At 38.8% G+C, this 26224-nt stretch overlaps 2 protein-coding genes across 8 annotated transcripts in view; both read left to right on the top strand.

Moving 5' to 3' along the window:
* fhod3a (formin homology 2 domain containing 3a) overlaps positions 1-19626 on the top strand; it is a 100637-nt gene extending 81011 nt beyond the window's left edge. For 5 of the 6 annotated variants that reach the window (XM_038286821.1, XM_038286819.1, XM_038286822.1 and 2 more), the window contains 11 exons: positions 252-392; positions 5003-5161; positions 5260-5442; positions 7196-7315; positions 9105-9266; positions 11144-11334; positions 12879-13083; positions 13212-13235; positions 13418-13625; positions 13706-13870; positions 18437-19626. In XM_038286821.1, the coding sequence (XP_038142749.1) occupies positions 252-392; positions 5003-5161; positions 5260-5442; positions 7196-7315; positions 9105-9266; positions 11144-11334; positions 12879-13083; positions 13212-13235; positions 13418-13625; positions 13706-13870; positions 18437-18513 (1635 nt within the window). In that variant the 3' untranslated portion in view covers positions 18514-19626. The remainder of the gene's footprint in view (positions 1-251; positions 393-5002; positions 5162-5259; positions 5443-7195; positions 7316-9104; positions 9267-11143; positions 11335-12878; positions 13084-13211; positions 13236-13417; positions 13626-13705; positions 13871-18436) is intronic. The other variant, XM_038286820.1, reaches the window with a different exon arrangement.
* Positions 19627-19721: 95 nt separating this feature from the next.
* Positions 19722-21915, top strand: LOC119784654 (glutathione S-transferase A-like). 2 transcript variants are annotated; one of them, XR_005280957.1, is made up of 7 exons: positions 19722-19939; positions 20806-20871; positions 20962-21067; positions 21139-21257; positions 21352-21437; positions 21519-21721; positions 21763-21915. XR_005280957.1 is itself a non-coding variant. In XM_038286828.1 (6 exons), exons 1-6 carry the CDS (start codon positions 19772-19774, stop codon positions 21649-21651), a joined length of 678 nt encoding a protein of 225 aa, XP_038142756.1. In that variant the 5' UTR covers positions 19722-19771; the 3' UTR covers positions 21652-21915. The 2 variants fall into 2 exon arrangements, 1 of the variants encoding a protein (XP_038142756.1); XM_038286828.1 differs by having other exon boundaries at positions 21519-21915.
* Positions 21916-26224: the final 4309 nt, after the last annotated feature.

Below are 26224 nucleotides of genomic sequence, written 5' to 3'. Positions count from 1 at the left end.
CTTAGGCATCATGAAACTGTGACTGCAAGAGAAAATTTTTCATAAAATAATATATTTTTAAAAATCCGATTGTAAGAATTACCGTTATTAGCCTAAGAAACGGCATATCCCTGAATTTAACCAGCAGAAAAATCGACCAGCAGACCTGCTTACATGAAATAAATCCTGTTTTCTTCTTTATAGCTTTTCCCACATTCTGCTCTGCTTTTTTTTATTCTTTAGTCCGATTCATGTTCATTGTTTGTCCTCAGGTGCGTCCAATAGACTCTCAATACCGGGACCAAAAATGGAGCGGAGACTCCTTCTGGTCCAAAGTGGAACCAGTAAAGTTGGATACAGCCAAACTGGAACACCTGTTTGAATCCAAATCAAAGGAAATATCAGTAACAAAGGTAAAAAAAAAAACACAGAATATTGACCTTATGAGTCAGCTTTTGTGTCCAGTTTGTTTTACATTTTGGCATCTTCCTGCTTAATTAAGATAAGTCTGCTTAAAGTGTTACGTTCTCATCATTCGGTCGGTCAAATTGAGAAGAATCAAAGACTTTGGTTTTTAAAATAAAACTTTTTTTTTAACCTTCCAACCCATAAAATACTTTAAAAATCCCCGTAAATGTCCGGTTTTGTACGACTGGGTGCCCTGACATTGACTGAAAAATGAGACCTACACTATTGTTAGTAAATATGGCGGATTAAACATGAGGACTCTACATATAGTTTTTATGAGGTGGTTCAACTGTTTTAAAACAGAAATAACACACAGGAGACACTTTCTACATTCATTTCTTCTATGTTTCATCTTCTGAGGTTAAATGAGGTTTGAAGTGTTTGATCCTGATCACACAGAGAAGGTTTTGATCCCTTTGTAATTCTCACAAAGTCGTTAAATAAGGAACGTCTGGGGTTCAAAGATGTAGAGCAAAAGCCAGGACTCTCACCCTCTGAACTTCTGAGCCTTCGCTTCAGAACCTGCAATTTAGGTTTAAGCCCGATCGGCTCAGGGCTCTGCTCTATAATGTGATAAGTATGATGGGGGTTTATAGCTAGTGTGCTGAACTGGTTAAAAGAAATACACAGAAACCACTTTATTGGACTACTGGAGCACAAAAAAACATTTTTTTTTGCCTCTCAAGCACCAAGAGAGTTTAGTTGACTACTATTCTTTTTGCACTTTATTTAACTTTTAATCCTATATGAAATGTGCAACAGATTATATAAAAATAACAGATAAATATTTAAAATCATGTTAAATACTCTAACCATTATGGTATTTACTAGAGATGTCCCGATCCAGGTTTTTGCACTTCCGATCCGATCCGATATTGTTTTTGGACTTCCGATCCGATACCAATACTGGCCGATACCAGCCTATTCAAGCATGTATTTAAATTTAAGTTAAAGTATTTAGCCTTAGTTGTAAGACTCATGTTGAAAAGGGTTTTAGTACTCTTGATAACATCTAGCCAGCAGAATTAGGTGAGATTGAATAAAACACAATGATTGGTAACAACAAACTTACCTGGTTATTAAGAGATAAACACAAACTGGACAAAATTATGAATAACAATCTGAAATTGCACAGTGAGCAGTAAAAGCGTAAACAGTTAAAGGTGCAAGTATTACTGTAAGTTTTAATAAAAATGCAAAACAGACAAGAGTGGAAAATATTCTATTAACTTAGAATCACGACTCTACTCTTGAAAAAAGACACTGCTTAAAAAAAAATCAGTGCAAATAACAGTGAACTATTACACAAAAATGCCTTATACTCCCCAATCTCCTCCACACCTAGTCTCCATCTACACATCGTGCAGGATAAAATAATCCCACACGGCTGACATTTTCCCCGCTATCTTCCAATTCACCTATTTTAATGGTTAGGCTGGGAGACAGACCCAAAAAGACCTGTGGGTGTGTTGAAGGTGTTCTGGAAAATGCGGACCGGATTCGGGGAACACTGGCGCAAAATAGTGGAATGGATCGTTTCAATCGGCGAAACTGGAAAATACGGACCGGATGTTTTTTTTAAAACTGGATCGGCAGTCTGGATCGGCATTTTTACATTCTTTGCCGATACGCATTCTTTTGCCAATATCGGCGTCCGATCCGATACGTGGATCGGATCAGAACAAGCCCAGTATTTACTGGGGCGTCAAACAATGCAGTTACACTTTTCTTTCTTTGGAGATATTATAATGATCCAACAGACTTACACAAACTTTTTGGGGGGGTTTATGGCACTAGTGGCTTATTTTTTTTGGACAGTAGGCTGACAGGAAAGGGTAAATGAGAGAGGGGTAGAGATGCGACAAAGGACCACAGGCCGGATTCTAACCCGGGTCGGCCGCGTCGAGGACTACAGGCCTCCATACGTGGGTTGTGTGTGCTAACCACTGCCCCACCGAAGAACGCAGAGCAAACTTCATTTTCAGTTTGTACACACAGAGTTTATACGAAACAAGATTTCATTTTTACAGCTTTCAGATAGTGAATGAGCAGCAGCTTAGCAGTGAAAAGGAACATTTCCATTCATAAAGTGCAGCAGTGATCAAATGTAAACAGTGTAGGAGAGACATGGTGCAAAAAAGGCATTGATGTGGAAGTTCAGAGCAGTGCAAAAATACATCAATATAATGCAAAAATGCAAAAGAAAACATTTGAGTTGAGTTCGATTAGGTATTACATTATTGGTTTGATGCAAAGTCTCGTTTTGTGACCTGATTTTGAGTTTTTTCAACAATTCAACCGTCTAATGGCAGCGGAGAAAAAGCTGCAAAGCCACTAATTAAATTCAGGACTTTCTTTAATCCATATAAGGTTGAAATTGTAAGATTAACTTTTTGAGCACACCCCTACTCAAATGTGGGCAAGTGTCTTTCAATAAGGATAAAGAAAAAATTATGTTTATAACTACAGTAACAGTCTTTGGTATAATTCTGGGTAAATCATGGCCCAGGAGTCTGCAACCTGCAGCTCTAGAGCCTTAAGTCTCTGTATAGCATTCTACGATAGCGCTTCATAGTTTTCCTGAAAACTATGTTTTAATATAAACTTTAAAAAATCCTGTTTTATTTATCTATTTTGTCTCATGCTATATATCCATAGAATCCACCAGGCAGAATGACATGAATGATGCAAGGAATTGCAAGAATGCAAGCAATCGTTGTTGTCCTTTTGTTCCTTCTATTTTTTCCCATTCATTTAAAACATAAAAAAGTGGATTGATCATCTTCTTGTAGAAGTTTGGCAATTATCTTTGTTCCAAATCCTAAAGTTGGGTACACATTTAGTTATTTAATTTAACTATAAAACATGAGCCTTTTATGCAGTCGGTGCTCATAAAACCAAGGGGCAAAGGTTGCTTTCTTTAATGGATACAGCTGCTGAGGATGTTAAAGAGCATCTGAAGAACCCCTGAGGGCAAAGAGGCAGTGAACTGGAAACTCTTGGGATGCCAATATCTGTGCTAAAATGTTAATGACCAAGAAGGATTTTACACAGAGGTGTCGAAAGTACCAATGTTTTTTACTCAAGTAAAAGTAAAAATCCTACTTTTTAAAAACACTTGCAGGAAAATGCACTAATGCAGGAAAAAATGTTAAGGACATCGCTTTACTGCACTATACTTAATTTTCTTAGTTTTAACCAATGAGAACAATGTCAAACTTAACTTTGCATCATCTTGAAAAATGATTTATTTTGGTATGCAAGAAGTCTAACGGAAAGAAATTTATTGTATGGATGAAACAAATTATTTTGATGGTTTTTATTTTTTTTTTATACCATCAAGTCATAATGAAAATTAGCTTAAATGAAAACAAAATAGAGAAAAGTGCAAAAAAAAAAGTAAGGATTACAAGTAAAATGTTTTTAAAAAATAACTACTCTAATAAAGTATGGGTAGCCAAATATTCTTCTTAATAATGAAGTTTTTGTACTTTGTCACTTGACACCTTTGCTGTTTTTTAACTCTTCACTACTGTGTTATTTTTATACACTTTGCTAAGGTCCACATTTGTGTGACCCCCTTTTTTTGTATAATTTTCTGCAGTAGACACCAGAATTTCCCCATTGTGAAACAATAGATGGATTTTCTATTCTTTTCTATTCTATTCTATTCTTTTATAGAATAAACACCTTCAAGTTCAACTTAAAGCATAACTACTATCTGCACACATACAATGAAAAAATCTTATACAAAAATGAATGAGCTGTACAGACAGTGGCCAAATATGCAGCCAGTATTATACTAGATAATCATGTAGTTTCTCTGCAACTTACTACAGTGCGTTGAAGAAGATAATCTTAGATAATGACTGAGCTTGTTTGTATTTAATGAGAAAGAAATGTTACATCAATTCAAACGTTTTTTCAATATTCTAGTTATCATCATGTAATTTTGTAAAAAAAAAAAAAAACTAATGTTAGAACTGTAAATATACAGTCATGTTTATATAACTTTTTTGTATTTATTGCTGTTTTCAAGGCTGCATTTCAAAAAAATGAAATTGTCTAGAGCTGTTTTAAACTAAATTTATTTTTGTATGCACTCTTGTATACAAAATGACAAAATAAATCTGTCTAAGTCTGTAATTGGTTATGTGCTCTATCATATCACCCTGAGTAATCAATAAAATGATAAGTAAAAGAATTTAAACCTATGATTCATTATATTATTAATTACCAGCATACTTTTGACCGTCCCATAACACACAGTAATGTAGAGTTACAATGTAATTACAATGCAGCTTAAGCTTCTCCAGCACTGGTAAAGGTCATACATGGTCATGCAAATGCCTATAAATTGATGCAAACGCTCACATAAACCTAGTCTCGCACGGTATTTCCTGCTTCCAGTACCCATATAGCCTCTGCAGCTGCTCAGCAATAAAGACTTGTTGAATCCTTACAGGCCTATTAAGTGGACCACAGTGAGAGAGGAAGCAGAAACGGATGGGGGAAGGACAGAAACTGACCCTTTGTGAATCTTTCCTTCTTTAAGAAAACGGCAGCAGATGGCAAACGCCAGGAGATCATCGTTCTGGATTCAAAGAGAAGCAACGCCATCAACATCGGCCTCACCGTCCTGCCTCCGCCCCGCACCATCAAAACAGCCATCCTGAACTTCGATGAGTATGCGCTCAATAAGGAGGGGATAGAGGTGAGAACTAAGGATGATTTAAAAAAAAGCTAAACTTACATAAAAAGAAGGGGAAAAAAAACACCCTCTGACCAATCGAAGTATCGCTTCTCCTACAGAAACTCCTGACAATGATTCCCACAGAGGAAGAGAAGCAGAAGATCCAGGAAGCCCAGCTGGCCAATCCAGATGTCCCTCTAGGCTCTGCAGAGCAGTTCCTCCTCACTCTGTCCTCCATCAGCGAGCTCTCTGCCCGGCTCCAGCTCTGGGCCTTCAAGATGGACTATGAAGCAACAGAGAAGGTTAGTCTGATAATAAAGTATTACAGTAGGCAGGTAAAATGTTCATTGTTGTTTCTTCCTCTTACCCCAGTTACATACGTTAGAACAGGGGTCACAACCCAAACTGCTTAAAGAGCCATATTGGACCAAAAGCCCCAAAAACAAATCTTTCTTGAGCTGCAAAAATGTAAAAGTCTTATATAAGCCTTATATGGCAACACGGACTCAAAAAATATTGGCCCACTATAAAAAAGCACTATGTGCGTTTAAATATATAATAAGAATTTATGATTAAATGTTTATCCTGGAGCAAATGTCACATGATGCCACTGGTCTTCTGTACGATATTTGGTGCTTTAAGTTTAAATTCCATTACAATTCTAAATGTTTAGGTTTTGTTGCATTGATGAAATTATAGAAAATACAATAAAGTAATCAGATTTTTGCCTGACATGGCGTTGTGCTGAAACGTGTTGCATGCTATGACGCAAATCTTCGTTGACAGAAATCTTAAAATTTATTTTTAACATTTTTTTTTATTATGCACAATTTTACAGCAATGGAAACATGATATTTGTTTAACCTCCTGCACAGTGCACACTATATTAAAACAAACAAAAAAAGGGAAATCATTTTTTTTCCATTTTCATACATTTTTGTATGAAAAATGTTGAATGAAAAAATGGTTCTATGTAACTTTTATACAAATCATGCCATAATAATTTTGACCTAATCTGTACCGCTGTCTGCATGGACTGAGGTTTTTAAGCTCAGTCAGATTAGACATTGATTATATGCAAACAGCAACTTTAAGACTTGCTTTGAATTCTCAACTTTATTTACATCTGGATATTGACTGATCAGTTTTTGTAGATCAGTATACAATATTCCAAACCATTCTATTGCATCAGGATTTCTTCCAGTATTGTCAGGTATTTAGTGCCATCTTTTTCACCAAATATAAACAGCTTTTCTGTGATCAGCTGATTAAAAGTATCCCACAGAAAAAAAAAAAACACCACCTATATTCCTCTATGCTACGTTTCGCAGTTGGGACAGCATGCCCACAATTCACAGAACGGTGCCAATGTGCTCAAAAAGGGTGTGAATACTTTAGCAAGGCAGCGTATGTGAGGAAAAACTGATTAAAAATTTCAAAGACTGCCATCAGATGATAAAGCTTCTCTAACTGAAGTCTGATGTGAACGTTTTTGAGAAGGTGCACAGCATGGAAGAGGCAAAAACATCCGTAGAGCATCAGAATAGTTACATCATGACAGAATAGGCCCGTTTATTAGCAGCACCCTGCCTTCATCTTTACATGCACGCCGATTATTCCGGCTAAAATGCATCCAGGAGGAAAAGTTCAAAGCCAGATCCATGAGAAAGAGACACATGTGAATTTAACAGCTGTCAGCGGGATGCTTGCCCTTTTTCATCTCTTCTTAAAAGGTACAAAACGTAACAGCATATCTGTTGGAGCGACGTTCCCTGCTTGACCCTGCGGTATGAAACAGTTTAGCTGCCGGAAGGTTTTATTTAGAGCAGCGTACCGTCCAGGGAAAACAAACACAGGCTCACAGGCTGCTGCTGCTGCTTAGAACAACAGCAGGTTTAACTAATAGGAAGCAGATTTTACAGCGAACGAACAACCTTTCAGCATCCTCTCATGACCTTAAAGAAGGGCAGATGATTTGTGGCAGGTTGCACCTGTTTGCAGCGGACTGATAAAAACACATTAAGCTCAACTGTTGATATATTGGACTCCTGACAGGAAGTCGCAGAGCCACTCCAGGATCTGAAGGAGGGAATGGAGCAGCTGGTGAAGAATAAAACTCTCAGATACATCCTCTCTACTCTGCTCTCTATTGGAAATTTCCTCAATGGCGTCAATGTGAGTCATCTGCTGGCAAAATGCATTTTTTTTTTTTTTTTTTTTTTTCACTGTGTGATTTGTGTTTTGATGTTCAGTTAACCATGATTAAACAACTTTAATTTCAGATCAAGAAACATTTGAAAGACTTATTTAACTCTGAACTCATGAATCAGTGCATGACTGCTATCTAGGGCAAAAATGTATTAACGTTACTATTTCATTTCATCATTATCACTACTGATTTACACCTCCATATGTCTACATACTGTAACTGTATGACCGGAATATTTCATATTAGCCAAACTGTGCAGTGCTTCTATAAAACACAATAGCAATGATTGGAAGAAGGTGTAATTCTCACTTTTTTTGTCATAAACAATCCGTGATTTGCTAAAAACTTACATGAATCAAACTCCATTTGTCTGACCTACAACATGTTTTTCACTTTAAATTGTTCTTCAAGCTAATGTTAGACATGCTCTTGTTGGAACGTAAATATTAAATTTATTTGGCACAGAAACAAAGAAAAAAAAAATTGTTTAGGCAGGTAATTAGCAGATAATTAGCAGTGGGAACATTTAAACATAGAAGTTATTCATGTATTTATATCCACAAATGTCTAGAGACACTATTAACAAACATAAGTTAAAAAACACAAATAACAGGGTACTTTTTACCTGAAAACTTTATAGTGTTTCATCATGGTCTGGCTGCTGACTCACTGCTGGATGTGGCTTGACCTGTGCTGCAGGCACCAGTTATTTTATAGTACCAGATGTAAATATTTCCTACATAGTGACATAGTGAGTTTTACCCACTTAGTTATAATATAAGATATATTTCTCATATTACTTATTTTTTTCAAGAAAAGTACTCAACTATCTAATTTTAATTTACAATTTGCATTAAACTGATATATCAACATCATTTATACATAGTACTTGTAAACAGAGCACCCAAAGTAAAGTATGATTAAAATTTTACTAGCGATGCATGATATAATCGGCCCCCTATCGGTATCGGCCTGTATCGGCCTTAAAACTGAATATCGGACATCGGCCACCCCACCGATATTTAACCCGATATTTGATCAGCTTCTGAGTTTCTAAAGTCTAAAAAAAAAATAAAAAATATTACTTCTTCTTCTTCCTCAAAAATGTCTTTTTTACAGACTTAAAAACTTCTAAAGACGAGGGAAAAAATATTGATACATTAAAATATCACAATATCTTCATATGCTGATATATTGCCATTTAAAAACACCATATCAATCTCTTTTACTAATGAAATATTGCTATATGTCATCGTTATGCTACGAAATCCCCCGAAAATTCACGAAATTTTGCCATATTTTTATATGTTGATATATTGACGCGGTATCGATCTATTTTACTAACAAAATCTCACAAGAATTTGCAAATTATCACAAGAGTTTGTAACAGAACGATGAAATTTCACAAGATTTTGAAAGTAAAATAGATCGATACCGTGTTTTAAAAATCAATTTGATATCAGCATATGAAAATATATTTGAGTATATTATTTTTCAAAGTGTCAGAAATGGATAACAAAACTGCTATTTTCAATGACTAATTATTTTTGTCCAGCTTTAACACCAGTATCGATATCGGTTATCGGCTACATGAGTTTTAAACTATCGGCATATCGGATATCGGCCAAAATCCCAATATCGTGCATCCCTAAATTTTACTGATCAATTTTGAAGAAAAAAAGCCATCTGTGTTACATTCTTTCATGCTTTTTATGTTTTTTTTACTGATAACGTGTTTTCCAATTAACTTTTTAGGCCAAAGGCTTTGAGCTGACATACTTGGAGAAGGTTCCAGAGGTAAAGGACACGGTGCATAAGCAGTCTCTGCTCCATCACGCCTGCTCCGTGGTGGTGGAGAACTTCCCAGAAAGCACCGACCTCTACTCTGAGATTGGAGCCATCACACGTTCTGCAAAAGTATGCTTCAGTTTCTGCTCTTTAGATACTGGCCTGCAATTTTAGGATTTAAGCACAGAAATGTCATAAATAGATTTGCAACCAAGTTGAATCCTATTTAGTTTCCTTGATGGTTTTAAAAAAAAAAGTTTTATAGTTTAATATTTTGCTTGGACCCGTCAAATTAATTTGCCTAACTAGGAAATATATTTTAAACATTTAAAGACATTTAAAAAGCTCCAATAGTTTGTTTTTTTTTTTTCGAATAAAAAAGGTTTCCACAAATGTTTTAAGTACTCATTACCCTGCATAAGATCAATTTAAATATATATACACAAAACCCTAGACTGAAAACAGGCGTGTTCATTTTAAGATGTTAGCAATGCCGAGGCAAAATTATTTTAATTCTTGCCTCATTTTATAAAATAAAATATAATCCTGTTGGTTTTTAAAGGAGGTTTGAGCAAGCAAAATCTACCTGTAAGGGTCCCCATTTTGGAACCTGTTTCCAAGTTTCTCTGCAGGAAAATAACCCGTTAAGAATGAAGTTTGTTGCTTCTACTGGTTTATCACACAAGGAGATATATGATGCTTGGATGTCCATGAGAATGACCTTTTTGCTCATGCAAACGACAAAGCAGGCATGTCCTAAAGTCTCCTGCAGTGCACCTGTAGGTCTTAGAAAAGAACAGATCCATATTTAAAGCAGTTCTAAAGAACTTTCAGGTTTGGTGGAGTTTGGTTCCCCCAAGTGGACAAATGCTGTAATGTTCTGCTTGAAGGAAGATGGCATTTCCTATGAGGAGCAGGGCAAAGTAGTAAAATCCTGATTCTCAGTTGGTTTGAAGTAAATGTATGTTTCCAGTGGCTGTGGAAAGATGAATATAGATGAAGTTATGAACCTGAGGTGAAACAATGTCATATGAGGATGTTGAAAATAACAAACTTTTAACTTTGGTTTTGTACCATATTCCTGCGTTACTTATCATTGTTTTGGCAAAAAAGTTTGAATCAGAAATTCTAACAAGCTGAGTTTTAGTTCAAATCAATTCAGTTTATTTATATAGCGCCAATTCTCAAAACACGTCATCTGAAGGCACTTTACAGAGACAATTCAACCAGATCACACAGTCAGATTGCTTCAAAGTTTTCTATATAAGGAAAACCAGCTGATTGCATCGACTCATTGACTAAAAAGCAATCCCTCACAACAAGGGTTCTTGTAGTGACAGTGGAAAGGAAAAACTTCCTTTTAACTGGAAGAAACCTCCAGCAAAATCAGGCTCAGTGTGAGCGGCCAGACAGATTCAGACAAAGAAAAAGAAGCATAGATACAAAAGGCAGCTGTCAACCACCTCCCCAGGCGGCCCCGTCCAGGAAAAACACAGCCAGGCAGACACGCTCCGAGCCAGCTCCAATGTGAGAGGATGAAAGAGAGCGCATACAGTAAGTGACTGTCAGCGAAACAGGACTACACTGAAAAACAGGCTGAGCTCCAACATCTAAAAACAAAGGCGTTGATGGAAGCAACACAGCTGACACCTCTCTCCAGGATCATGTCACAGCCAAAAATGAACACACCGTATAAAGATACTATGATGAGAAAAGACAGAGAGAGCATAACATTAGTGCTTAAACTAACAAAATACTGCAGAATAGGAGGTCCCTATGTCTCCAGCAGTCTAAGTCTATAGCAGCACAAATGGAGAAAATAGCTGAGGATAACGTAAGTATTTAGGATGAGGTATAAGAAAGGTAGAACCACAGTGTGGCCAATGTAGAGCCAAGGAGAAATGTCTATAATGTCTAAGATTTTATTGTGTATTACTGTTGTTCTAATATATCAAAGTCAAAACTTTTATAAGTTGTTTCTAATCGGGTCATTTCTGTCAAAAAAGGTGGACTTTGATCAGCTGCAGGAGAACCTGTGTCAGATGGAACGTCGCTGCAAAGCTTCATGGGACCACCTGAAGGTGATCGCTAAGCATGAGATGAAGCCCCAGCTGAAGCAAAAGATGTCCGACTTCCTCAAAGATTGTGCCGAGAGAATCATCATCCTCAAGATCGTTCACCGCAGGCTAATCAACAGGTAGCCTCTCACGTCAGAATATGTCAAATAAGTTCCACTAAACCCTGCATGTTCAATATCTCTGAAAACAAAATGTATGCATTCGTCTCTGCAATCACTAATATATGAATTATAAACCCTAAACTGGATTTGCACATCTAGAGACTGAAAATGTTTATTGTTGCTTAGTTTCACATATTTGAATTGGTCAGATTCAGAGCATTTTTGAACATCAGATTTCAAGTCTTGTCAGAGATTTAGGGATGTAGGTCTGAGCTTTGATTTGCCTATAGTGTCATGATTGGTTTTAATTCAAACCCACATGCAGAACACAACGGAGGCTGGGTAAAAGTTTAACAGAGTTTATTTATGTTGTTGACACAAAAACATGAACAGGATCAGGAACTGGTCCGGGTTGGGTTCACTGAAGTCTGTAGAGATGGATAGTTTCATTAGCTGGGCAGACAGATGATCAATGAGTCCTTTAAGATTATTCAGAGTCTACCTTGACGGGGTCCAGGCTTCTCTTGTGAGAGGGGGAACCGTTGGGTCCAGAAACTGTTGGTTCAGCAGAGTGCACAAGCAGCTGCAGCGTCTAACTTCTGACTTTGAATGGCAGACCTCGATTAGAGTTTCCAGCTCTTCACAGAGAGCAGCAGGGGGAATCCAAATAGGAATCTTCAGGTTTGGCTCACCAGGGCTGGAAGGCAGGTTAAGCTCACACAGAGCTTCAGGCTTGAGACAGGTTTCCTATGAGCAAAAACAGAGGAGGGTTAGAATCAGTTCTCTCACTTGAGACTACTGAGATTCTTTCAGGTATCAGAGGCTCAGGTTGCTAACCAAACTAAGGTCAGCACTGCGGCGTTGAAGGAAGGTCTGGCAGCTGCTTATGAAGGGAAGGTCTCCTGATGAGTAGATGCGTCTCAGGTGTGCTGGAGGGCTCCAGCCCAGGAGACCCACGGCGCACTCTGCTGGAGGAAGGTGGTACATCCCCAGATCCCAACATATAGAAGCACAGCAAGGTGCTTTGATCAGTTAGAATGATCACTTTTCAGTTAGAATGTTAACCTTCATATCATGGCTATGTTTTACTCCCAGGATTCCTCTTTATTAACATCCATCCACTCTGATCCCACACCATAATGCTACCACCACCATGTCTCCTGCTGAGTTTTGGATGCATAATAGTGGGGATCATTCTGATTTTATCCAGTCACATGTTCCACTGTTTGCTGTATTTCCTCTATGGCTTTAGAAGCTGAAAAATCCCCTTAGTTCTTAAGTAACTTTGAAAGGCAAAGTGTTATTTAAGGCTATCAACACAATGGCCTAAAAAGAAATGCAAGCCACAATTTCCAGATTTTCATCTAAAAAAAAAAGGAAAAAAATATATTAACCTTTCTGCATTTTCCTCTCCCGTCATAATGATTCATTACTTTGTGTTGATCTATGACCCAAAATCACAATAACATATATTGTAGTTTTGGACTTGTAACCTGACTGATGTGTTTTCCTACATTCATTGTTGTAAATTATTGCTGGTTGTGTTACTTTCCTCTGATCAGGTTCCACTCCTTCCTGCTGTACCTGGGTCACCCAGCCTACAGCGTGAGGGAGATCAGCGTCAACCGCTTCAGCAAAATCCTCAGCGAGTTCGCTCTGGAGTACAGAACGACCAGGGATCGCGTGCTGCAGCAGAAACAGAAACGAGCTGACCACCGGGAGCGCAACAAGACCCGGGGCAAGATGATCATGGACATGAACGCACCTGTGAGCATCATGCACACACATGAACCCCCATCAAAGAATCTCAGCTCTCTTTGCTCCCTTTCTTGTTCTTTCAAGCTCTGATTTTCTTATTTCCCCCTGCTTTTCTCTGACCTTAAATCCTCCTGTAGTCTGATGATGAAGAAGAGCGAGAGGTATTACAATGTTTGCAAGCCTGTATGCATGTTTGCGTGCATTGATACATTAACATTGATTTGATCACTTTTCAAAGTCTTTCCCTAACATCTGAGTGAATCAAACATCACAAAAAAATGTTTTAATTCTCTTTTTAACGTTGCAAAACACTGATCTTGTTTGAAACTCCTACTCACTGCAGGGTGGTCGCAATGGTTCGAGCTGCAGTAACAACAGCGCCCCTATTGGTCAGGACGGTGATCAGCCCCAAGGTCTGGGCCACAGTGAAGATGCTGCAGAGCATGAGCAGATGAAGGCTGTGCTGAGAACAAGCCTGACGGGCAACGACAAAGAGGGTGTGGTAGTGCCGGGACTCACGACGCGGACCAGGTCTCGCCCAGGACGGGGAGGTAAGTGGATTCTGGAGATTCCTCATCAGACCGAACACCATTTATACGGCTGGTTTAGCTCTTATTATCTCTTCATGCAGGTCGAACCATGTCGACAAGAACGTCCGCTGTGGAGGATATGCAGGCTTGTGGCGACGATGCTGCAGATGAGATCATGGAGCGTATTGTGCGGTCAGCCACCCAAGGTCCAGGAACCAGAACACAACCCAGAGAGAGGAGGAGATCCAGAGCCAACAGAAAATCATGTATGACTTAAAGAACAAGTCCACAAGTCTGACTCAAAGCTTTCAACATAAGTTATTGTTTAAAAGCACTAATATGAGATTCAGTGGCCTAATGGTTCTATTTTTAGTCATTTACAGAATAACAAATCACAATTTTAATATGCTTTATAATTCAGCATAACTACTATATGAAATGGCGAGTAATGGACAGTGACTGGAAACTGGCATTCGTTTGAATTACTGGGATGGCTTTAAGTGGCTCCATCTGTAAATAACAGGAAAACGTATTTTCTGCTTTTAGTGAAACTTTTGTTGAAAACATTTAATCTTAACAATTAACCAAGTAAAAAAATCCAGCATGTCTTTAGTGTAGAACAGCTTGTAGCCCCTTTTTCACCCCCAGCATATTTTACCATAGTACTTAAATATTACAGCACATTGAGGAAATATTCTTTTTCAACTACAGCATTTATTCTAAACATACAACAGCTGCGTCAAACCTAATTCTGTTACGGATAAAAGATCCCATATAATTGACTATTTGGATTAATGTAACTGTACTTGAGTCTTCTTGTAATGAGCATTCATCAATTATTTATATTACGGTTTAAGGTGAACCATGTGTCATAGGAGAGTCTCTGTTGAACAGAGTTTTACTAAACTTGAATATACACTATATTGCCAAAAGTATTTGCTCACCTGCCTTGACTCACATATGAGCTTAAGTGACATCCCGTTCCTAATCCATAGGGTTCAATATGACGTCGGTCCACCCTTTGCAGCTAGAACAGCTTCAACTCTTCTGGGAAGGCTGTCCACAAGGTTTAGGAGTGTGTTTATGGGAATTTTTGACCATTCTTCCAGAAGCGCATTTGTGAGGTCGCACACTGATGTTGGACGAGAAGGCCTGGCTCTCAGTCTCCGCTCTAATTCATCCCAAAGGTGTTCTATCGGGTTGAGGTCAGGACTCTGTGCAGGCCAGTCAAGTTCATCCACACCAGACTCTGTCATCCATGTCTTTATGGACCTTGCTTTGTGCACTGGTGCACAGTCATGTTGGAAGAGGAAGGGGCCAGCTCCAAACTGTTCCCACAAAGTTGGGAGCATGGAATTGTCCAAAATGTCTTGGTATGCTGAAGCATTCAGAGTTCCTTTCACTGGAACTAAGGGGCCAAGCCCAGCTCCTGAAAAACAACCCCACACCATAATCCCCCCTCCACCAAACTTTACACTTGGCACAATGCAGTCAGACAAGTACCGTTCTCCTGGCAACCGCCAAACCCAGACCCGTCCATCAGATTGCCAGATGGAGAAGCGCGATTCGTCACTCCAGAGAACGCGTCTCCACTGCTCTAGAGTCCAGTGGCGGCGTGCTTTACACCACCGCATCCGACGCTTTGCATTGCACTTGGTGATGTATGGCTTGGATGCAGCTGCTCGACCATGGAAACCCATTCCATGAAGCTCTCTGCGCACTGTTCTTGAGCTAATCTGAAGGCCACATGAAGTTTGGAGGTCTGTAGTGATTGACTCTGCAGAAAGTTGGCGACCTCTTCGCACTATGCGCGTCAGCATCCGCTGACCCCGCTCCGTCAGTTTACGTGGCCTACCACTTAGTGGCTGAGTTGCTGTCGTTCCCAAACACTTCCATTTTCTTATAATACAGCTGACAGTTGACTGTGGAATATTTAGGAGCGAGGAAATTTCACGACTGGATTTGTTGCACAGGTGGCATCCTATCACAGTTCCACGCTGGAATTCACTGAGCTCCTGAGAGCGACCCATTCTTTCACAAATGTTTGTAAAAACAGTCTGCATGCCTAGGTGCTTGAATTTATACACCTGTGGCCATGGAAGTGATTGGAACACCTGATTCCAATAATTTGGATGGGTGAGCAAATACTTTTGGCAATATAGTGTATCTATATATGTGTAGATGGATGGATGGATGGATGGATGGATGGATGGATGGATGGATGGATGGATGGATGGATGGATGGATGGATGGATGGATGGATGGATGGATGGATGGATGGATGGATGGATGGATGGATGGATGGATGGATGGATGATAAATAATCAAAGATATTATTGTATTTCCCAATCTAGAATTGTCTTTAGAATCCTATATCATAAAGAAAGTAGAAATTTGCAAATATAGTATACCGTAAATCCTCTAATATAGGACGGGGCCTTTATTTCACTCGGGTGCATCTTGGTCCAGGCCATCATTGGAAGGAGGCTAGAATTATATATTATCTATCTATTTGTATTTGAGTAAAATAGACTACAGCAGATTTTGTGTCTCTTTGAACCAATAAAATACTAGGGTCATTTATTGAAAAAGTACAGTTACTATAACGTTATCCAGAAAATTATCAACAAATACCGGTAATTCAGAAATTTTCCACCAGCTGCAATTTTTCTGCACGGCTATACGAAAAAAAAGCTTAAACAGAATGGAATCTTGGCCAAACCGAAGTAGGCTACCAATATCTCAAGGGAAAGTCAGAACAATGAAGGCCAACGAAATTACGTCATTTTAACGCTGTTAACCACAAAGCAAACGTAGTGCATTGTAAGCATGGTGATAATTATTCATAACAAAAGGCAACTTACAGGTTTAGACACCTTGCCGCTCACTCAAATTGTCTTGTTTAGTTTTAAGTAAAACAACAACAACAAAATCCTCCAATTCTGTTTAATCCTCCTCCACAACCAACATCGATGGTTCTAATTATAGCCCGGCCTCTATACGAGTCCGGCCATTATTTACCTTCGCTGACAGCGGTCATTGTAAGCGTCCCGGCCGCTAATGGAATACAGGCCAATATTAGAGAATTTACAGTATTTAGCTTTTAGTAAAATTGGTTTCAGATTCTGCATGCCGCACATCAACAGAAATGGACACTTTAGAAAGTCGGGGGGGCTCTCGTGGAATGGGGGTGCCTATTGGAGTCAGCGGGGGAGCTGGCTCCCTGGGAGTGCAGTAAGCCGGGCTCGAAGCAACAACGAGATGGGTTGTTTTTGGGTCTCACTTATTGGGTCATCCCAATATCAAATGTTTTGTCATTGTCTCGTTTCTATCTCCTCTTTCTTTCATCTTTTCACCTTTTTTTTTCTTTTTCTTCTTCTGTTTTTCCTCTTCTGTTCTATTTACATTGCAGTGTCCATATAAACTGTAAAACTCCCTGCATAATTATAATAAAGCAAATTATTTGCATGAAACAAGTGCAAGCCATATTGCTACACTTGTCGTGTCAAATTCCTGGAGGGCTGATCCCCTGCAACCGCCAGACACGTCTCTGCCTTAACACACCTTTGTTAAATATTAGTTCAGTTGCAGAGGCTTCAATAGCTTCATAGCATTTTAGTGAGGAACTGCAGCCATTGTAAAGCTAGGGACACACCTAAATATTACAGGACTCATTCCTTTGAGAATAAGAGAATGAGACCACTGATTTGTAAGGATAAAAACAAAATGTTGCTTTTTTTATTTGCTAAACCTCACAATTTAAAGAAACTTTTCAAAAAGAACCTTTGGCTTTCACCTTTGGTTCATTAAAAGTAGACATTATTTACTTTTTAGGGGGCGCGGCTGAAATCACAACCTCTCCTCCAGTACCTAGTCATAGGTACAATGACAAAGCATAATATATGGGCTGACTTTGAACTCTAATCTCACCCTAATAAAGGAGCTGATTACTCTTTGTTATCTGTTTTAAAGTAGAGATGTTACAAGCTAATCATGTCCAACTGAAAGTAAATTATTTATTATTCAGATTAATCATTAAATTTTCTATTCACTTTTTTGACATTTCTGGAAATACAGTATTCAGATGCCTCTGCATAATTAAAAAAAGTGTTTACAAATATATTTATATATTGAAAATTAGTGACTTATTGAAAGAGTTATTTTTTTTTATTCTGATCATTTTGGCTGATTGCTAATGAAGTTTTAAATTCTAAAACAAATCAATAAGACAGAAAAATAACAATGGTCTACAAATTCATTGAGGAACTCAACGTATTTTGGAGTTTTTTAGCAAGCAGTTATTGGCATCTTTCTCAAAGGCAAGAATGGTAATTTTCTAAAGCTCAAATAGTGCTTTGATTCCTATTCATTCAGTAAAAACATTCTTACTAATGTGTTCTCCTGCTAGACTTAGACTTAACTTTATGTATCCATTGAGATTATTCCTTCAGGGAAATTCTGTTTCCAGTAGTTTATATAGAGTACAAAGAGTTAAAGCAAGATGCCATTAAAGATAAAAATAACACAGTTAATATAAAAAGAGTGTATATAGTACAAAAAAGCATAGAAAAAAATTGCAATCTCCTGGAATATGTTTTCCTTAGACATAAAAATTGCCTGGTAGCACTATGAAGTGTACATAGACTATAAGAAAAAACCTATTTGGGTTTCTGATCAGCCTAAATTAATCGGATTTGTCGAGATGAAAATCATTGGATTCCCATTCCTATAGGGTTCATAAATGCAACCCGACATAATGTCATCTGAGAGGATTTTTAAAGTTTTGCCCTGTGATAAATGAACTTCCACCTTCTCTGTTGTCTTTTGTGCAGTGAGGCGAACTCTCAAAAACGGCCTGACACCGGAAGAAGCTCTCGCTTTGGGATTGACTGATTCTCCAGACACATAGACATAGTCACCCCTCTACACCCTGACCCCCTCACCTGTCCCTACCGGTGTGGAAAGGCGGCCCCGGCGACCATGTTGGCGTCAGGCGTCTGGATCAGCCTTTAGAGTTTTAGCCCTCCAGCCACAAGCCTCTTCAGGGTTTTCACCAGCTGCTACTAATGTGTTTGAGTGAAGATGCTGCCAACCTGATTGTGTGTTTGTTCTCTATTTGTATTAAGTATAGAAGCAGAAACATAAGGTTAAAAAATGTCATTCTCCTTTAGACTTGTTTAAAAATCTCTCTCAGAGTCCTAGGTACTATAATGAATTAAACATCTTGGATTTATCCAAAGTTCTTTTAAAGAAATCCAAAGGGATCATTTCTGATTCATTGAAGCTGTGAATTTTGCTGTAAAGGGTAAGTTGGCATTATAATTAGTTTTTAAACCAGATTCCAGATGATCTCCCTTAACGAAGAAGAAAATGTACATATAAAATAGGAATACGGAAGGTTTTTAGTCTGATGAGTGCCTTTTATTGTATTTTTTTAAAGGGACAATGCCGTAACTTCACGATCACTGTCCAAGCTTCGGTGGCTCAAAGGTGTTACATTTACAGTATTTATTTAGCAAAGCTCTGACATCTTGCACCTCAACTGACATTTATTGTCTCTTATGCTGAAAACGAGTGACTGAAACGGAGGGGTTTTTTAATCTCAGAGGAACCTTTTTGTAAAGTGTAAAAACAAAGCAGCGATAACATGCTGTGTCATTGTTACTCTGCATTAAATGTGTAAATGCCCTCATCAGGTAGAACATCCTGTAGTTCCACAGTGTGTGCACGTTTAGTGAGGTGGCGTAATTTTGTTGTAGAAACTTGTATTATAGTCTGTGAGAAAGGTACCATTTCTGTGGATTGGAATTGTAAAGAAAACCCATGAAAAAACGCGTCTATCCCAGAAATCGTTGTTTCTGAGGTTGTGGTTACATTTTTACTTGGTCTGAACTTGAATAAAGGACATGGAGCGGTTCAAAGGGTGCGCTCCTTTCTGTGAAATGAACACAAAGGAGCGCCGGCAGACGCTTTCACTTGAAATGCTGTGTTAAACACATTCTGCAATAAATGAAGAAATGAATGTTCACTGTCTTGTCTTTTTTCACTTCTGAGTTGCACATAAACTAAGAGGTGTGGCTCTGAGCACCAGCCTCTCAATAAAAGGCAGCTGCTGATGCTCACCTGACCACATTTCAGATTCAAAGAAGTGAGGTCTGAGTCTATCTATGGCTAAGTCAATGTATCTGCTTTGGGGGTCCGGATCCCCTCCCTGCTGGCGCGTTATGATCACCCTGGAGGAGAAGAAACTGCAGGGCTACAAACACAAGCTGCTTTCTTTTGAGAAAGGGGAGCATAAGTCCCAGGAGGTTATGGATATAAACCCCAGAGGGCAGGTATGTTTTCATCTAACAATTGGTAGAAAAAAACATTTAATTTCAAAATTTAAGACGAAGCTGCTGAAAATTTCTGCAGTTGTTCAATTTGTGCATGGTGCACTTCTAACAGACAAGTTCATTCCAGGTTAAAAGGGGTGTGTAGGGGGAGGAGTGCAGTCATAACCTTTCCTCCAGTGCATAGTTGTGGGTACAATGACAAAGCATAATACGCATAAGTGTTGACTTTATACTCAATGTGAGTTTGGTGAGATTTTTGTAATTAAAAATTCAACCATTTCCTCAATTCAGTTCCAATTGTTTGACATGTATATCGCTGGCATTTGTTTCTGTTAATTTTCTCCATCTAATCCACAGCTAGATCCACATCAGAAAGCATTTTAGCACTTTGTTTCACTATATATTTAGCTTACACTAATTTTGCTTTAGTGTTAGTGATATTTGTAATGTAAAAAATATACATTGCTATTACCTTAGTTTTAGTAAATACTGCATGCAATACATTTTCTGACCTCTAACTGTTCATGGTTTAATTGGGTTTCTGGAACTAAAATCCACATTTTGTTCCTTATTCAGCTATTTTTGCTGTTTGGGCTCACTAGGTCTGCATTACAGCTTAACTTCCTCTTAGTTACCTCTAAATCGCCCCATTTTCCGCATAAAAAGTTGATTAAAAATCTGCTCTCAGCACTAATAAACACTCATAATAAACTGAACCACAGTAGTTTGGCCTGATTTTCGGACCAATTATAAGAAACGAGAAAAGTTCATACTTACATGTTTGTTGATGCTAAATGATTAATTGAAGTAGGAATAGCAAATGAATAGTTAAACCTGAAGTCATTATATTGACATTTTCCTGCCAGCTTCCTGCCTTTAAAGATGGAGACAACATAATCCATGAGTCCATCGGAGCATGCTTATACCTGGAGGTAAAGTATGGAGCACTGTGATTGTAATACATAAAGACTATGAAAGAAAAATTGTGATGATTTTATTGTTTTTGTCTCCTTCGTTAAAAGAATCAGTACAAGTCTCAGGGCACCAAGCTGATTCCTGACAGTCCTGCAGAGCAAGCTCTGATGTACCAGCGTATGATGGAGAGTAACACTCTCAGTGAGAAAATAGGTAAATTTGACTAATGCAGTTGAACATCCATCTCCATACAAGAAACACTAATATCAACACTTTTTTTTCAGGTACGGTTTTGTATTACCACATGCTTGTCCCGGAAGGAGAGCGCCACGACTCTGCTGTGAAGAGAAACAGGGAGAATCTGACCGCTGAACTTCAACTCTGGGAGAAATACCTGGAAAATGTATGTTTAGGAACACTACAAACACTAACATGTTGAAAAGGTTACTTGTTACGCTGATGACTCTGTTTTTTTTTCTATTGTTTTGTGCATAAAGGTGGCTGCAGGTTCCTACCTAGCAGGGGCCTTCTCCTTAGCTGATGTGGTTGTCTATCCAAGCTTGGCTTATGCCTTCCAGTATGGGTATGTTAGCAACTTGGTGTTTACTGGAGGACGAATGTTTCTTCTCAACATTATAACTTTGTATATTTTTCTGTTTTCCAGGCTGTCTGCAGAACGTTACCCCAAAATTGCCAAGTACTACAACCTTCTGAAGGACAGACCCAGCATTAAAGCTACTTGTCCTCAAAAGTGGTTCCAACAAGAACAAAGAGCTGAGATGCTGAAGGGAATCTGATGAACAAAAACATTGCACTTACCTCTTCTCTGCAATGTTTGTCTGTAATTACGACTTAGTAAAACACGACAACTATAACTTGTTCACAGTGCACACATTAAACATTTTCATAACTTTGACATACAGTAGTGTTAATGTGTCTAATTCTTGTTTTCCACTGTCATTTGCTTTAACTTGAATGCTCACCCTTTGGAACTACCCATTTAATCACAGACATTAGTTGGTTTATCTTAAACAGCAACAAATAAACACGTAATTGGTAAAGCCCTGTTCTATGTTTCTTTATTCCGTTCCTGTTTCAGTTGTTCACTGGAGTCGGCAATATTAGAATTAGCCTTATGACACTTTATAGTCCAATATATGTCAATGATTGCACTTTTTTTTATCATTTCTAAAAAATGTTTGTTTCACTTCTGAGTTTACATGATGTTGTCATTCAGGCTCTAAGTGTTTTTTTTTTTTGTTATTATACAGGTGATGATTAACCCCCAAACCACACCACAAAAAGGTGCTATATCATAATTTATTGAAGAACTTGGGCCATGGATTGAATACCCCTTAGTAAATAAAGCAAGCATTATTTGAAGACGGCTTATTGGCAGATCCTGCTTTGCCTGACATTAGTTAAAACTGCTCTGGACCATATGAATTATGCAGTTTCACAGTTTAGCTTGGATTTTATATTTGAGAGTTTATCAAATTAGCTTTAGGCTAATTTAGGGAAATTGGAGTATGTAGCAGTAAATAGAGGTAAATAAATTGATTAAATGATTTGTTCAAATGACCCTTTAAATGACTTTTGGTCACAATTTCGTAATCAAAAAGTATTGAGCATATGAGAAAACTCATGAAAGTTAATGCTATATAAGTTTTTAAACCCTTAGCAAAATAAAGCTTGTTCTAGCCTCATAAACAGCTCAAACATGTAAGCAAAAAAAATCAAATAAAGATATGCAATACAGGAACGGGATTAAAACTCAAAATCTGATAGCTGTGAGGCATGTGTGTTAACCCGTCTGCCAAAAATGTGTACTTACCATGGAACCAGGATGGATTTGAATTTGGAACCATGGTGGCAGGACCACAACAGCACATAGCTGTTATACATCAAAAGTGCTGTTAATCATATTACAATTTGACAGGTCAGACATTAGTTTTTTTTTTATTTTTTATATATATAATCATAAGCAAAATACTATTATTACAGAACAAACAAGTTCAGGCGTGAAATAATGCGGACATTAGGACACCCGCTCAATTGTAGTTCTGATAGCGATCCAGCAGATGCCAGCATTATAAACTGTGTCAAATGTTTCAAGCTGGTGTCGGGTTTTGTGTCAAATTAGTTAATTGGTTCACAGGGCTCCAAAATTGCCGTCACTACTGAGAGCGAGGTCAGGGTACAGAGATTCCAAAACACACTTAGGCTTAGAGAATTAGGAGGTCGATCAGGCCAGAATCAGGCGGACATGTATACAGGAAAGTTGGATAAAACTCACAGATTGCTCGTCATACTTTGGCAGTAGTGACTGGTGTGAGAGCTGATTATCTGGTCAGGTGAGCAGGTGAATCTGATGGAGGCTGATTGGGAGCAGAGTAGACCTGACAGGTGTGTTGAATGATGAATCAATCCAGCACTAGTTTCAAGAATCGTGACACCTGATCTGATATACCGTAAATCCTCTAATATAGGACGGGGCCTTTACTTCACTCAGGTACATCTTGGTCCAGGCCATTATTGAAAGGAGGTCAGAATTAGAGGCAGGCCTCTATTTTTATTTGATCAAAACAGACTACCAATGGAATGAATAAAAACGAGATTTTGTGTCTCTTTGAACCTATAAAATACTAGGTTCATTTATTAAAAATGTACAGTTACCATAACAGTATACAGAACATTATTCAGACATCTTCCAGCAGCTGCAATTTTTTCTACGCAGCAATACGAAAAAAAAAAAGACACAGAATGGAATCTTGGCCAAACTGACTAATGTTTTTTTTTTTTTTAAATAATTGGAAACTGTTCTGCCATCACAGCGAAATTTTATTTTAAGCAGGCTAAGTGCGAGAAGGCTACCAGTATCATATATTTCAAGGGAAATTCAGAACAACGAAGGCCAGCGGAATTCTATCATTCTAACGCTGCCTGGTTACCACCAGACCTACCGCTAATCACATTTGTCTTTCAGATCAGAATGATTGTGTAAGGCCACTACGATCTCTGTGTAAGGATTGGACATCCCATGCTAATGGCTTGGATTCGTTAGCAAACATTGCCCTCCTGTGGTACTTGTATGTTACTATCACAAGTTGTTGAGGACTGCCCAGGAACATCGTTGGTTCTAATTATAGCCCTGGCCTGTATACGAGTACGGCCATTGTTAGAGACCCGGACGCTAATGGAATACAGGCCAATATTAAAGGATTTACTGTAGTTTTTCAAACTGTGAACTCTGACATCTGCTGCTGGGTCAAATTTGTGTGACAGAGTTCTTAGACTTAGACAGATTTATTGTGTAATTTTGTATACACAAGTGTAGACAAAAAGGAATTTCGTTTAGAACAGCTCTCTTGACAATTAAATTTTTTAAAGTGCAGCCTTGATAAAGTAAGCAGCAGTTGTTGTTGAGGCAACTCAACAACAACTGCCTCCAGCTCCTGAAACACTCGCTTCTCCTGGCTCAGGGGAGGAAGAGGACAATGATGCTGATGCTGTAAGGGTGGTAGCCCCCTGGGTTGAAGAGGCTGACGTGGTTGAAGCAGCAGTGGTGCAATCGGCAGGTTTAGCAGCGACAGACGATGCTGGAGAAGGTGTGGAAGCCGGAGGGGGCTGGGAGGAGCCGGCTGGGGATGGTTTAGTATTTTGCAGGGAAGCATCTAGAGTGCTCTCCGCATTTTCACCTGCAGAGGGCTATGATTCCCTTCTAGATGCTGAAGATGGCCTGGGAACAATCTCAGATGAGCCTCCATTCACGCAGAGCTCTTTGTTTTCCATCGGCATGGTACAGCATCAGACCCCCCCAAACCAACAGCACCGTCCGGTACTGCTAGATGCAGCCAAGACCCCGTCAGAATGATGGTGCAGCAGTTACATATCTCCTTTTTTTGCAGTTAGCCCCCCTCTGCAGCCTCTCTTTTTCCGTCTTGCGCATCTCCTCCTCCATCTGTTATTTTCCGCTGCTGCCTCGCCAACATCCGTTCTTAGCACTCCGCAGCTTTTTAAACCGTCAAAAGTGTCAGTATTTTAAAACATTCTGTGACCATAGCTCCAGCAGGCATTGGCGATCATAGCTGCGGGTTTGATGTCTAGTTTGTATAATTTAAAGCGGCATACTTTGTGAAATTTGTCGAGAGGAGCTGCCCTTGGCCGCTACCATGGAGCGCCGCCAAAGGTGTTCCAAGGGGTGGCAGAGAGTCAGAGTCAAATTCGAGTGGACTGACATTACTCCAATGTGAACCACCCGGCTCTGCAGAATGATGTATTTGGTTCTCTTTGGTTCTGTTTAAATCCTGCCAGAATTTCCACGAGTATAAACAAGAACCCATGCACGCAGAATAACAACCCTAGTAAGCACAAATGACAAACCACCCAAGAGCTCAAGAACTCCTCTGCTTGCATAGGTAGATCACCTCTACTCATGCATGCATTGAACTTCTCTACTCACACGCTTATGATTTACCTGTTGCTGACTTGCAGTTTGCCTCGCTGCAATTGCTCTCGAAGATACTTTTGGGCAAGTCCGACAACTTGGCACCATATCAAATATCAATGGCCAGCCAATGCTTCACCCCGAGTGATTGAGTTCAGTCCCCGTCCTCTGCAATGGTCCATCAGATTGGAGGAAGAAGAATATGAAGAAGAACTGCATGGCTGATGATCAGGAGGTAACTCAATACAATATATCTTTCAGTTGCTTGGCATTCAAAACCATTGCTATGTGATAACGGTGAACCTGACGTAAGCTAACACTAGCTGACAAGCCTGTCTCCCATGTCTGTATTATACTAGGTACAGTTACTACCTGCTGTGGAAAAGGCCGTTTGTCACATGCAACTCTGCTGATTAGTTCTTTCTTTCCCTTTTGACATTTTGAGTCTAGCTCAGTTACTTTTGAAAGTTCCTATTTTATTTTGTTTCTCTAATTTCAGTTCTCATGTCAGACTACTTCAATTCCTCGGGTTACCCTTTAATCAGCCTCCCTGACAGTGCTCGCCTGTGTCTTTGCCTCACCTATTTCAACCTCTTCCTCTGCAGCCTTCTTTGCCAGTTGGTCTTTGTAACTTTTGTCAAGCGTTCCAGCCTTTGTTCTACCTTACCTAGCAGCTAAGCTAGTTGCTATACTTGTATTTTGTAACAGCCTTTATTTTTTTTCCAATTTTCTCCAGTTGCTCCAACTCATTGTGCAGTAGTGTATTAATTAATTTTTTGACTTCATTTCCCCGAGTTGAGTCCTGCATTTAAGTCCTGTTTGGTTGCTTCTGACACCGTTGTGATTATTAACAAGCAGCAGCGATGGAGACGTTCAACATTAGTAATTAATTTTAGTAGTCTTTCTAATGTTAAATAATCCGC

This window comes from Cyprinodon tularosa, unplaced genomic scaffold (assembly GCF_016077235.1).
Source record: "Cyprinodon tularosa strain WSP-4 unplaced genomic scaffold, ASM1607723v1 ctg230, whole genome shotgun sequence".
NCBI classification, from domain to species: domain Eukaryota; kingdom Metazoa; phylum Chordata; class Actinopteri; order Cyprinodontiformes; family Cyprinodontidae; genus Cyprinodon; species Cyprinodon tularosa.
The sequence above is the reverse complement of the archived record's forward strand: the minus strand, read 5'-3'. Positions and strand labels throughout refer to the sequence as shown.